Source organism: Rhagoletis zephyria, unplaced genomic scaffold (assembly GCF_001687245.7).
Source record: "Rhagoletis zephyria isolate East Lansing unplaced genomic scaffold, Rhagoletis_zephyria_1.1 Rzeph_scaffold_12149, whole genome shotgun sequence".
Lineage (NCBI taxonomy): Eukaryota > Metazoa > Arthropoda > Insecta > Diptera > Tephritidae > Rhagoletis > Rhagoletis zephyria.
This window is the reverse complement of record NW_016169223.1, coordinates 5,043-17,813: the sequence shown is the minus strand read 5'-3', so window position 1 is coordinate 17,813 and position 12,771 is coordinate 5,043. Positions and strand designations below refer to the sequence as shown.

General features: G+C 37.3%; 3 protein-coding genes across 3 annotated transcripts; 1 reads left to right on the top strand and 2 right to left on the bottom strand.

Annotated features, from left to right (window-relative positions):
- Positions 1-1,246: 1,246 nt before the first annotated feature.
- On the bottom strand, positions 1,247-3,772 carry LOC108377469 (UDP-glucuronosyltransferase 2B1-like). The gene is made up of 5 exons (XM_017633735.1): positions 3,574-3,772; positions 2,968-3,507; positions 2,130-2,584; positions 1,921-2,033; positions 1,247-1,853 (listed from the first exon to the last, which is right to left on the bottom strand). The coding sequence occupies exons 1-5, from the start codon at positions 3,690-3,692 to the stop codon at positions 1,404-1,406; spliced, it is 1,677 nt and encodes a 558-aa protein (XP_017489224.1). The 5' UTR covers positions 3,693-3,772; the 3' UTR covers positions 1,247-1,403.
- A 2,345-nt stretch (positions 3,773-6,117) lies between these two features.
- On the bottom strand, positions 6,118-10,372 carry LOC108377470 (uncharacterized). Its single transcript, XM_017633736.1, has 4 exons — positions 10,305-10,372; positions 8,100-8,256; positions 7,896-8,017; positions 6,118-7,804 (listed from the first exon to the last, which is right to left on the bottom strand). Exons 1-4 carry the CDS (start codon positions 10,305-10,307, stop codon positions 6,785-6,787), a joined length of 1,302 nt encoding a protein of 433 aa, XP_017489225.1. The 5' UTR covers positions 10,308-10,372; the 3' UTR covers positions 6,118-6,784.
- A 311-nt stretch (positions 10,373-10,683) lies between these two features.
- On the top strand, positions 10,684-11,499 carry LOC108377471 (uncharacterized). Its single transcript, XM_017633737.1, has 2 exons — positions 10,684-10,770; positions 10,839-11,499. Exon 2 carries the CDS (start codon positions 10,929-10,931, stop codon positions 11,400-11,402), a length of 474 nt encoding a protein of 157 aa, XP_017489226.1. The 5' UTR covers positions 10,684-10,770; positions 10,839-10,928; the 3' UTR covers positions 11,403-11,499.
- The last annotated feature ends 1,272 nt before the right edge of the window (positions 11,500-12,771 follow it).

Below are 12,771 nucleotides of genomic sequence, written 5' to 3'. Positions count from 1 at the left end.
AGCTCAGTGCCGTTTTAGGCTGGGCTTACCATCCACTTAGGCTGGTGGTAGTGACAGCTGCTCAAACGTTTACTTGTGTGCATATTGGAGGGCATATTCACAGATTTGATTTCTTGACAAAGAACTATATTTTTTTCTTAACGGCGGACAAAAAAATATGTTTTAATTTTTACTATGGGAGTATGTGTATGTATGTAAATTCAAAACTTTAAATCCATTTTTCTCGAGTTTCCCTTTTTTGATATATAACAATATTGAAGTAAATGAGCGATATAATTTGGCGCCAGACGACCTTTTTGTTTATTATAAACAGATGTATTTTTGGAGATTGCTGCACTTCACAGACAGGAAAACCCGTAAAAAGTCACAAATTGTATGTTCCGTTATTGAAATTCGAATCCGGACCCTCCTGAAAGCTAACAAATATTAGTAATCAACTCTGTGTACTCAACTACAGGCACAACATGTAAATGCATTTTCAAATGTTCAAATGTTTTAAAGATTTGTACATTTTGATAGTTACAGGGTGGTGTTGTTTGTTAAATTTTTTTTTATTGAGCTGATCTCATTCCGTTTAAAAATTGCTAGACAACATCACTCTGTGATCGATTAAACAAACTCTTCATAGTTACAACAGAGTGGCGTTGTTTGGAAATTTTTTATTGAGCTGAACTGATTCTGCGAGGAACACGTTTCCGATAAAATACTGTGGTCAGCGTAACTGGAGTTGGACGTAAGATGGCTATTTTTTTATGAAAAAATTACGACGTCTAGGTCAACAACCATAATAAGGTCGAATATTTTTTCGAAATAAAAACTTTGAATTTCTAAAAAAAAGTTTTTAATAAATACCAGTTACGATTCGGAGCCAGCGTAACATTCTAGGCCTTTTATTTATGCGACGAAAACGAGGTGTACTCCACAAAGAGTATCCCCCAAATGCTCTCAGCGAAGCAGTTAAGAGAAACTCGTAAATATTTCCGTATGTTTATATTTATTTTCTCTAAACTCTCAGAGACTTTCAGCGTGGCGATATTAAGCACATTCAGGGAAAGCATTGGGGAAATGTGCGTTGACAATCAAAGCGCACTTCCGGCCATGAGTTAATTTTTCCGGAGTTCATTATTAATACCATTCTCTATCTATAAGAAGTCCATAACGGCCAGTATGCCTCCATTTGAATCAAGCGTCATTTTAATGAAGCTTAGCCAAAAACTTTACATATTTACTCCTATTAGAAACAAACTTTCCTTTCAATAATAATCAAGTTTTCTTTATTTAAATAACCAAAACAAATAATTTAGCTTACATTAACTAAATTTTTAACACTGAACTTTTAAAACGCGCCGCTCTAACACACTTACCTAACAAACTATTCATACACTTTTATCTTAGCAAAAATTTCATTCACTTTTCTTTTTATTTCCGTTTGCCTTTTTCAATTTGCGCTTAGGATCCGAGCTTTTGTCTACCTTACCAGTTGGTGCTTTGGCGCCAAAGTTTTCCTTTAGTTGTTTCAGTACAACAACACAGTTCAGCAAGAACATGGCTATCATAAAAACAAGCACCGATACAGCATCTAAAGAATGAAGCGCAAAGAAGCTGCTTTCAGACGCTGCCTGCGAGAAAAGATATCCACTTTCGATTGGATGCTCCAGCACATATTCTATCCACCACAATGCCACATCAAGTGGGTTCTGCGGCCGACCGCGAAAGGCAATCTGTCGAGACTTTGCATTCTCTTCAAATGTTGACTCCATAGTTATAGCACTTATGGCATTACGAAGCGTTTCCGAGCCAGTACTGATATCCACACTGACACCGAAACCCAATGCCACAGCGCGTCGAGCAGTCTATATTAGGGAACGTATGATGACTGAGAATGATACTCGAAAAAAGTTATATGCAAGTAGGTCTTACATTTGGCTGGTTGTATCCATTCGATACACTGATAATAGGTACTCCATGATAAGCTGCTGCTTGGACTTCCATATGACTGCCAGTGGCAATTAGACCTTTCACCTTACGTTGCGCTGCGTATTAGATATGGATGATAATTAATTATTTTAGTAAAAACTTTTATTGCAAAAGATTTAAGTGCTTCCGGCCAAGGAATAAATAATGCATACCCAAAATATTGCTTCTCTTCAACCACTTGCCCACAAAGAGATTTTTCCTGCTGCTCCAGGACAGGATGACACTCTTATCTACTCCCCATATGAAACCATATTCTGGAAAACTATCTATCGTGTTTAATAATGCTTCGATGAGTTCGGGTCTCAGCTCTTTAAAATTCCCTTGGATGCCGAGCGTTACAATGAAGACACCCTCCTTCGAGTTGTCAATGAAGGTTTGCATTTCCACTGACAGCGGTCGGTTGATATTATCGAAGTGTAAGCCACCCACTTCGATAACATTTGGCGGCAGTGCGTGTATATAGTCGATGGCCGGATGACTGTTGACCAAAACCACTTTGACGCGTTCAATAACGCCTTCCAGCGTAGGTGCTATGCGCGCTTCCTGTAGCTGCGCGCTCTTGGCCAACATTGCCTCTTGAACACGCTCCGAAGTGAAGTGACGAAAGCTGCAAGTGAGTGAGAGGACAGTTTAAGTGCTAACGTTTGCTCACTCATAAATATAAATATATACATACACTGGCAATCGAAAGTGAGTGCATGGTGTTTTTTTGTTTAATATTTATCTGCCTACTCAAAAGTTTTCTAAAATTTCAGATTAAAAAAATTTAGACGAAAATTCGTTGAATTGTTGTATAAAGTTTGAAAGCTTTACTTATGTGGTTTTAATTAAAGCATGAACCATATTTTTATAAAAAAAAAAATAACAAAAAATTTTAACTTGAAAAACATTGCAAATATTAAACAAAAAAAACACCATGCACTCACTTTTGATTGTCAGTGCATGTATGAACATATGTATGTACATATGTGTGTATGCGCAGTGACTCACAAATTGGCTGTTGTGTAAACAGCTGTGTTGTGTAGACGCTCCAAGAAATTCATGCGCTCGTCGTGAACGGTGGTAAAATGTGGCACTGTAGCCGGTTGAATCTGCGCTCCACGCGCAACTTTTAGCAGATCTGGTGTGATATACGATGCACTAACTGCCACAATCGGAATTTCCCCGAAAAGCTGTGCCACCGCTAGCAGACATGATCGCCCATACGTTGCATCAAATAAAATCAAATCGAATGGCTCTTCCACTCCAGCTCCCCTAGACAAGTCGATTAACTCTTGTAGTCCGCTGAAGGAGGCAAGCACACTTTGGCAGATTCTCATCTGCTTATCGTACCAGTGGATGACGCGTTCAAAGGCACTCAGCCAAGTGTTCGCAAAGTACGTGGGTGGTTCATTAGCATCCAATGTTCGCTTTACTTCCTCCAAATGAATTTGCGCAATGGCTGGTGACTTAACCGCAACTCCTCTACTGCCACTTACAACTGTGAGTTTATGGCCGCGATCGATGAGGCCCTTGTAGATGGCGTCGTGCCTATTACGAAATTTTACAATATAGATAATTATTTATAGCAGCGTAAAACACTTCGCTAAATTATACCAAATTTGTTGATCCGGCGTTGTTAACACCTCCACTAAGCTAAGAATATTCGCAGTATTTGCTATGCCAGCGATATGCAAGAGCGCCACGATTAGGCTGAGTATATTTGTGGATCTCATTGTGCGTGTGCGATGCGCGTAATCGCCTGCTAAATATGCACTTTGTGGAATCCGCTTAACAACTGAATTGTTTATGAATGCCGGTGCCGGTGTTTGGTGCTGTTACTTACTGGTGGCGATTGCGGTCTAGATATAGCATAGCATAGGCCGAAGGTTGTGGAACATAAAGAGAGCCTATCTTATCGGTTTTTAGGGTCGCTTATGGAGTTAATTTGTATTGATAAGAAACCGCCTGGTAAGTTGTGATTGTGAGTGTGAGCGAGCGGGAAAGGGAATGCGCGATTTAACTGACAAAGAGCTGCAGAAAGAGTTCGACGGTGGCATGAAGAGTCAGTTAGTGAAATTACTTGAAGTTAATTCGAGAATCACGCCTTGCAGTACTCGTCCAAACACAACAGTTATGCGAAAAAAGAGATCAGTGTTGTTACTAGCACAGTTATAATGTAAAAACAGGGTTATCCAATATCACACTCGAAAAGTATGTAGGCTCGAAAGAGAACAAATTTTAAATAAGAACTTTTTAAATTTTGAATTTCATTTAATCGATGCTTTTCGCCATTTTGGTAAACTAAATGCTTTCATGAGGTCATTTTTGTTGACTTTTGTGACCAATTATTAATGCTAATTTAATGAAATTTTTCATGCAACCCTGCTAGGTAATGTATTTAGTTTTGACTTGGATGTATGTTTATTGAACAATCAGATTTGTGTTTCTAGTCCTCTTTCTTAGCTGATATTCCATCAGGGGTAAACAATTTTATTATCAAATCGCATCTAATTTTCGGAAAACCTTACCTAAAAGTAGATAAATGTTCCTAAAAAGTTAATTGTGGAAAAAGTGAATCACTTTCCTCCCAGTTCTGCGATCTGACGTTTTAAAAAGAAATATGTTCCGTCTATCTGGCGAAATCAACTACAGTTATAATTATTTGAATACCCATTTGTATAATTTGTATGCCCCGTCACAAAGAAGGGACAAGTTACCCAGACCAGAAAATGCATTGAAATGTCAATGAAAATAAGAACTGATTTCCTGCGAAGTTATTTCGCTACGTTCCAGACGTACGTAAAATCGTGTGTTTTTTACCGGAAGACGGACCTATCTCGAGTTCGAAAACCCCCTATCTCAGAAAACTTTTCATGGCCGCCCTACTTCAGAATTCCATTGAAGAACGACCTATTTCAGAATTTTATTGAAAAACACCGTATCTCAGAATTCGGTTCAAACACGCCCTATCTCAAAGGAAAATACATTGAAAATGCGCTGATATAGGGCGTTCTTCAACAAAATTCTGAGATAGGGTGTTTCTCAATGAAATGGAAATAACTAAATAGGAATAAAGAGAGAAAACAAGTTTGCTAAAAATTAAATATGCAATAAGTAGATTAAAGCTAAATTGTATGAGGCCTACGGCACAGCCCAGCTTTTTTTTAAGATTAGCTTTATTAAAAACAACTATAATTACATTAAAAAATAAATAAAAGCTATAATTTAATGAATTACAAAATTAAATGAAAACTCTACTGGCCGTGGAAATTGAACCATTGACCTAGCGGCTTGTCGATTCGCATTATTAATTCCGATCAACACTGGCATCTGGATCTTCTAAAAGATCTCGACTTCTTGTTTAGAATTATTTAACAGTCGGTGACAGAGGAGTAAAGTAAACGGAGAAACCTTCGCTTAAATTGCTTCTTAATGTTGAATGCAATGTAAAAACACCTGCTTTCCCGACATATTTCTTAGATATTCATCTGTCGAAGCACAATTTACAACTCTGATACTCACCCTGTACACATTTGTAGCATTTGTAGCATTTGTCACACTTTGAAAACGATTACCATTCAATGCCATGCGGCTGGGAAATAAGAAAAAAATTTGCAATTTTACTGTGTTTTAATTTCGCAATATTTATTACAACATTCAAGATTTGACATTTTCTGCTCATAACGGAGGTTTCCTGGCAACGGATGTCCATTATTTATATTCCAATACGTGTACATACAAATAAGATACATATATGTAATAAATGTGTTGTTTAATTAAATGTTTCCACTAGTGAGTTAATCGAATATTATTAGAGATATTAGAAGCTGAAGGAAAATTTACTAAATTACAATAAACATCTATTGGCCAGGAAGTGTGTGTGGAGAAAATATTTAATCACGTTTTGTTTTTAGTAATAAAATTATAAGACTATAAATTGTCACTCGATTTGCAATCATTTGTCAATCGATAGCGTCCACAGGTTAATCGCATTTAGCTTTACATTAACATAAATATATACACATACACATATACACATAAATAAGTTTTGTAAATTAATTTTAACGTTTAGTTTAAAGCTACAATTTAAGTTAAATTATTTCAACTAGTACTATTTATTTAATTAATAAAGTTTAAATACCTTTTTATGTGTTTTTATTTTTTTATGTTTTCTTTTCCCTTTAAATATGTTAGCTGCTTTGTGTTTATCTTTGATTTTTGTTAATATGGCAAGATTAATACATGAAAGTGATTCCGTTAGCTACATACATAATTAACTAAGTAATTACTTATTACGATCGTCGTATTCGTTCGACACCCCAGTATACTCCCCAGTTACTAATTGTCAGCTCACAGCTGTTGCATTTCGTTTAAAAAAAATAATAATATTTTAAATAAAATCACACTAATACAGTTACAGATACATACTCGCACAAACATATTTACACATGTGTGTGTATGCTCAATATACAAACAATACATCCCATTTAGGCGCACAGCTTTCACACCCCTTCGCAGGCAATAATTGGCCGATTCCATCTTAAATCTCCATCACTTCTTTTCTTCACCTCTGGCAATTCTTTGGCAAATTTGTTTGCCAGTAGTAATTAAACGTAATTCTAAATAAACATTTTTATTTTGCTAAGCCATCACTCCAAAGTCTCTTCTTTGTCTTTGGCTAGTTGATTGCTGCTTTGGGTTAATTGGTTCCTGGGTTGTTTGATGTTAGACTTAAGACGGCGTTTTTTGTAAAAAAATATTTTCGCAGTTTGAGAGTTCTGTTGCTTAGCTTCGCAGTTCCGCATAGCTGCGACTTCGCTTCATCTTAGACAGCAGCATCGTAGGGAGTTGCTCCAAGACCCACGTATCGATTATTGTTTCTATGGACAAACCCACGGCCGGGCGATGCATTGTAGTAAACAACTCGCCGAATGCCGAAGGGATCCACGTAGCCAAAGCTACCGGCTCGCTTGTCGTCCCCGAATTGTTCCTCCTCGTGATATTGGCGTGGTAGGAAATAACGGAAACCATTGGCAGTTGCACCGACTCCATCGTACTGCGCGGGCTCGCTGGCGCCGCTGCTTAGTGCTGCCGGCCGGTGACGGCGACTCGGCGGCGGTGGTAATGGTGGCAGCAGTCCACCTTCTAGCTGATTGATCTCCAAGGCATTAGCCGCTGTATCTGTATGTGTAGGCTGCGTTGCGGACTGTTGGTAATAATATCCGCCATTCGCGTTGGACCCACTTCCAGCGGTGGCTGGTACAAATGGTGTGGGTGAAGAATATCCGTAGCTGCTGGTTGCTTCATCGCCCGATATAGCTGCCGGTTTGGGATCGTAGACAGCAATCGGACGCAAGCGTTGGCGAGTTGCACCTTTGTTGAGCAAAGGCGGCTGCATGTCGAGCGCTGGTAGAGACGGCGCCGCCACGGCTGCTGCGGTATTAGTTATTTGATTATAATCTGTTATCGAATTGCTAGATGGAGTTTCGTAGGAGTTTACACTCGGATGAACATGCTGAGCATGGACGCGTCCACGATGCAGAAGACGAGGCAACTCATCAGGGTAGTGATCGAAACCGAGTTTGCCAGATGGCTCAATATTCGCAGCCTCGGCTGGAGAGAGATAGTTCAGTTTGCCATCGTAAGCTTCTGAAGCTGGATCATGAACCACTACGGGCGCACCGATTGTAGGCGGCAAAGGCGTTGTAGTGGTGGTGGAGTAGACATAGCCGGTTGGCTTCGATTTTTCGATATGAGTCACGCTATTCGAATGATGAAGTCCAGAGCGACCATTAAGAAGAACGCCGGACTGGGCTGGCACAGATTTGGTTGCTTTGATGGCATCCTGAGGGTACACCAAGAAAGCGAAATGTTAGTATTTATATCACTTGGAACCAAGATTGTGGTTTTGCTATATAAATATATATATAACTAACCTCGATGTGTCTGCCATTGCCAACAAAGACTGTTTTCGATTTCAATATGCGGTAACCATCTTTGTCAGCGATGTAGTCCTTTTGACGTAGAAATCCAGCGGCGTCTATCCAAGCTTCGGTGCCTAAATGGGGAAACCGTAAACGATAAAAGGGGGAACTTAAGTTTTGTTTTTCGGGTTTGCATTCTTCATAATAAGATCGTACCTACAACTGTACCGTCTTGGAGACGACGTTCCTTACGAAATTGTCCATTGTCCGTTTGGAAGCGAAAGTACCGCTCCGGTCCTTCATCCGTTTGTATATGATATTGACCATCGCCCGGCGAACCCCACGAACCTTCCACAACAGTAGTAAGTGAAACCTGAAACAGATAATAGAAATTAAGTTATTTTAGCTAAAGCAATGATCATAAAGTCTTTATAAAACTATATATTACACAATACTATATATACATATCCAAAGAGCCAACAACGTGCGCTGTTAAAATTATATTTATTCCATTTTTAACTAATTTTCAAAATTTTGATTTTATGTGCAACTAGTGACGATCATGAGAATTACTGGTGGTAACTCCGTAATCTTCGGATTACTGCGTACCGAAGTTGGCTCTGATTGGACCGTTTTCTCAACAAATCGCTTTAAAGGGTGAATGGGAAAGTGACAGCCGCTAAAACAGAAGATCGTTCGAAGTTGGACAATAGATTTGGTGGAGGGAAGGCTATATAGTAGCGTGGGCCGAAAATCCGCTTTTTTAGAATTTTGATTGGTAATAGCAAAAATATGGTTCATTATGCCCTAAAAAAATCTCTGCGCAAGATTAAAAGTTTTAGTCAATATCTTAGGCTCGCCCAAGTCCATCAAAGTTCAAGTGGTAAAAAACATTTTTTTCTTAGCTTATTTCGATTCTCTACCAAAATGGTCCATATACCAATTTATGTAAGGCTAATACTTCCGAAGATAGATTTTTTTTAGAGCATAATGAACCATATTTTTCTTATTCTAAAAAATCGGATTTCCGGCCCACGCTACTATATAGCTTCCCTGAACATTTCTCAACGTATCATTATCGAGCCAAGGACCTTATTTGGCGACTAGATAACAGAATATAACATCTAGGGCCACATCCTTAAAAGGAGTGTAGAATGTCTTTCGCTGGGGAGTGCGGAAATTTTTTAATAACAGTTATTGATGAAAACTGTCCGTAAAAAATTCACTAAGAAAGAAATGTTATACAACTAAGTGATACATATCAATCAATCAATTTATTTTTGCATCGAGAAGCAAATTTGAAAATAAATTTTTATTTGTAGTTTTTATGAAAAATTAAAAAACTAACAATTTTTATATATTTTTTTTTTTTGTAAATCCAAAATAACAATTATTTTTGATTTTTATCTGTAAATAACAGTTGTTTTAGATTTTTATATTATAAGTCTTATATATATATTTTTTTTTATAAAAATCATGAATAAAAATCAGTCACCGACTTTTATTTTTTAAGTCATACGTATAAAAGTTATCATCATTTTTCGCAGTTAAGAAGGTGCTGGAGTATAAAAGTTTACTGCGACTTATAAAAGTGACTTTTAACAGAATGATTTTAAAAATAAAAGTCAGTGACGGATTTATATTGAATGACTTTTATAAATAAGTAGTAATTAAATAAAAGTCGAAAAATAACTGTTAAACAGCGATTTTTTTAATAAAAGTTGTAACTGATACAGTCGCCGGACTGACCGTCCGTGCGTCCACTCGTGCAGACGATAACTCGAGTAACAATTGAGATATCTTACGAAACTTGTATTTCTTTTGAGCCAAGGACAGATACCACGTCTACCTCTCATTTAACGGTAATTTAGATAATTACGAAATCTTCGATAATCAGTAAATACTGAAGCGAATTTGCTCGAAATCGATATTTGACATATAAATTTAGCAAAAAATACGTTTATAACAAATTTTTTCAAAATGGGTCCAGTGATGACCACATATATGCATCACGGTAGCCGATCCTTCAATTTGTTCCAAACTTGGAATGATTAACTTGTACTTAACACACAAAATATATGAACGCTAATTGATACTCATAACAATCTCTTAAAAATAAATAAAATTACTAGGGGTAAAACCACCCCTGCTTACCATGTAACGGTAGCCTACAATTAATCATATCAGCATAAATATTTGTTTCAATCGTACGCTGCAGTCTACCACTGGGTTGTTTGAGCATTGCTAAGTGACAAATGCTTTTGTAAAATAAACAAAGCCAAGCGAACCTTTGGAATCAATAAATTTCAGTCAGCAAAAAGGCAATAAGAAAAATCAATTGAAAACAAATTTGTATCGTTTTATAGTTACTCACACGCGTAGCATTACCAAGTAAACGCGCAAATGCCTGCCAACACTCACCATGCGTCAATAATTTCTTATAAGTTGGCGCGCTACAGTCGTGGTACGCGTGCTAACGAGCCCGTGTTCCGAGAGAAACAGGAACTCTGCTACACCGTCCGCAAATCGCTGGTCGACTGCGTTCGCGATGAATTACAGCAACTATCACGTCGGCTATTCTACCAACGCATCTACATACTGGCGAAGAACAATTTGAATGTAGAGCCCCCGTCGCGAGTCGAGGAAGCCGACTTCAAGATATACCTTCAAGCGGAGTTAAAACGGATTTTAAAGCTCTTTGCCGATGATAGTATTTCGGGTGATAAGCCCACTGGGTGTTTCATATACATGGGCGATTACTCTATACTCGTGTTTGAGTGCGTTGAAGACATTGTCGGCGGCTTCTGTGCTCATTTAAGTGCAATTGCTGATAAATATTTTCAAGCCAACAAAGTTTTCCTCACTGAAGATCGCACCGGAGAGGTAAGTAAGTGCCAACGCAAACCAACATTCCACCATTCCAACAAAAGAAAATGAGAATTGTGACTCTTGCAGACTTATTTTCAAGCGTTCCATAGTCGACGGGCAGCACAAATTAACATCAATGAAAAGTTTCCAGCCCACACAATAACCGACATTGAGCTAATGGGACAACAACACTTGACGATCAAGCATAAATTGCACGAGCTATGCGAAGCCCTGGCGGAAAAGGTGCAGAACGAACAGGAAGTCTCTATTCACCCAGCCACATCTTCGCTGAAAGGTACTACAGTTGCTCCAGGCCGTCTCACTCTCGAAGCGGAAGAACCCTTGCCAGCAAACATATTCAACAGACTTCTGCCCGAGGTGCAGCGCATTGAACTTGTGCTGGCGTGCAGCCGATTCTACTGGAGCGTAGAACGTCGTGCACTTATGTACAATCGCATACCGGTTGTGTTGGATACGGATTTGCTACCTTGGCCCATACCATACAACTACACTCCGGTTGGCGTATTTCGACATAGCCCGTTCGACGTGAATCTCACATTTTCGGACTATGGCAAGAAAGATGAAAAGGACGAAGTGAAGAGTAGCAGCTCAGAGGGAAGCGAGAAAAAGGGCGAAAATTCAGCAGAGTAATTTTTGAAATAGACTGGAGCAAGGTTTAACCAAAAGGCTTTGCTCATCCAATTTTTCTTCGCATATGTAAAAATCTTGAATCAACAAAAAAATAACAAATTAAATTAAATTAACATTGTTAGTTAAGAAAAATTCAACAGTGAAGCGTGTCCCACCCGTGACAGCTGAAACTATAAACATCTGAGTACTGTTTCTAATCGTTTGGCAGGGTACTGTAGTAAATATCGTATACATATGTATATGTATGTATGTATGTATGTATATATTACATTTGTTGAAGCCATATTTTTAACTTTATTTTAAAACAAATTCCGAAAAGTATAGAAACATTCCCCAACAAGCATTTCAGTAAATGTTTTTAAAAATAACTTAAAGTAAGTTTGCTATAATAAGCGTTAAATAAGGATTTTTAATATTAAGCTTATTAAAAGTTTTTTTCAAATAAACCTTTAATAAGTTTTGAGAGCGAATGTTTATAAATAACTTAAACTTATAAATGGAATGTAAATGCCAACGACATGAAGTAGTAAATATAAAATTTTTTCAATCGTAAGTGGCGAGTTTACGTTTTTTAAAATATATTATTAAAAGAAAAAATTAAATAAAACCAATGCGGTAAAACAAGAAAATCCAATCCAGAACCCGCTGCGCTAATCGGTGGAGCTTTCGAGTCTTCAAATGATGAGTTCCCCTTATCCTTTCTTAGTTTAACATTCAATTAAAAATGTATTAAATTTTTTTTCAGAAAAGTTCATCATTGAGAATGGCGGCGATGAAGCGGAATATATAGCTGCATCGATGTCGCTTTTCCAATTTGCCAATAACCGCAAGTAATTGAAAGCACGCAACAAGATGTAATAATTAACTTTTTTATGCTTAATTTGTATGTGTTATTGTGAATTTGTATGCTAAAATGTCTATTCCCTATTTATATTTTCGCGACTGTAGATGAGTCCGCCGAAAATTCGCATTTCGTTTAGTTTCTAGATGTTAAGCAATCTATGTATGAGTTTTTAATGAAATATCTTTAAATAAAGGGTTATAAAAATGTTTATAAAAAGCTTTCTTTTGAAAATTTTTAGTAAGTTTATATTCATACGCTTATAAACAACTTTTTTTGAACCTTTATTATAAGTTTACACTTTTACGCTTATAAAAAGCTTTCTTTTGAACATTTATTACAAGTTTATATTTCTACGCTTATATGCAATGTTCCTTTTCGATTATTTTACGCTTACTTTCAAGCGTTTATAAACAAAAAATCAACGTTTTGTAAGCTTAATGCTTATAATTGAAAACTTAAAAAAAACTTTCTTTAAGTTTATTTTGCTTGTTGGGTCGCTTTAGCATTTTCAGAGTCAAATAAAAC

What these genes read in the sequence shown, in the direction of transcription:
- LOC108377469 (XM_017633735.1), bottom strand. Translation starts at nt 3,692, where the DNA reads ATGAGATCCACAAATATACTCAGCCTAATCGTGGCGCTCTTGCATATC. An exon ending in ACGCCGGATCAACAAATTTG is followed by an intron (nt 3,508 to 3,573) that starts GTATAATTTAGC and finishes ATTTCGTAATAG; the next exon opens with GCACGACGCCATCTACAAGG. An exon ending in GAAGAGAAGCAATATTTTGG is followed by an intron (nt 2,034 to 2,129) that starts GTATGCATTATT and finishes TCTAATACGCAG; the next exon opens with CGCAACGTAAGGTGAAAGGT.
- LOC108377470 (XM_017633736.1), bottom strand. An exon ending in CCAAGACGGTACAGTTGTAG is followed by an intron (nt 8,018 to 8,099) that starts GTACGATCTTAT and finishes TTCCCCATTTAG; the next exon opens with GCACCGAAGCTTGGATAGAC. An exon ending in GCAATGGCAGACACATCGAG is followed by an intron (nt 7,805 to 7,895) that starts GTTAGTTATATA and finishes GTGTACCCTCAG; the next exon opens with GATGCCATCAAAGCAACCAA.
- LOC108377471 (XM_017633737.1), top strand. Translation starts at nt 10,929, where the DNA reads ATGGGACAACAACACTTGACGATCAAGCATAAATTGCACGAGCTATGC.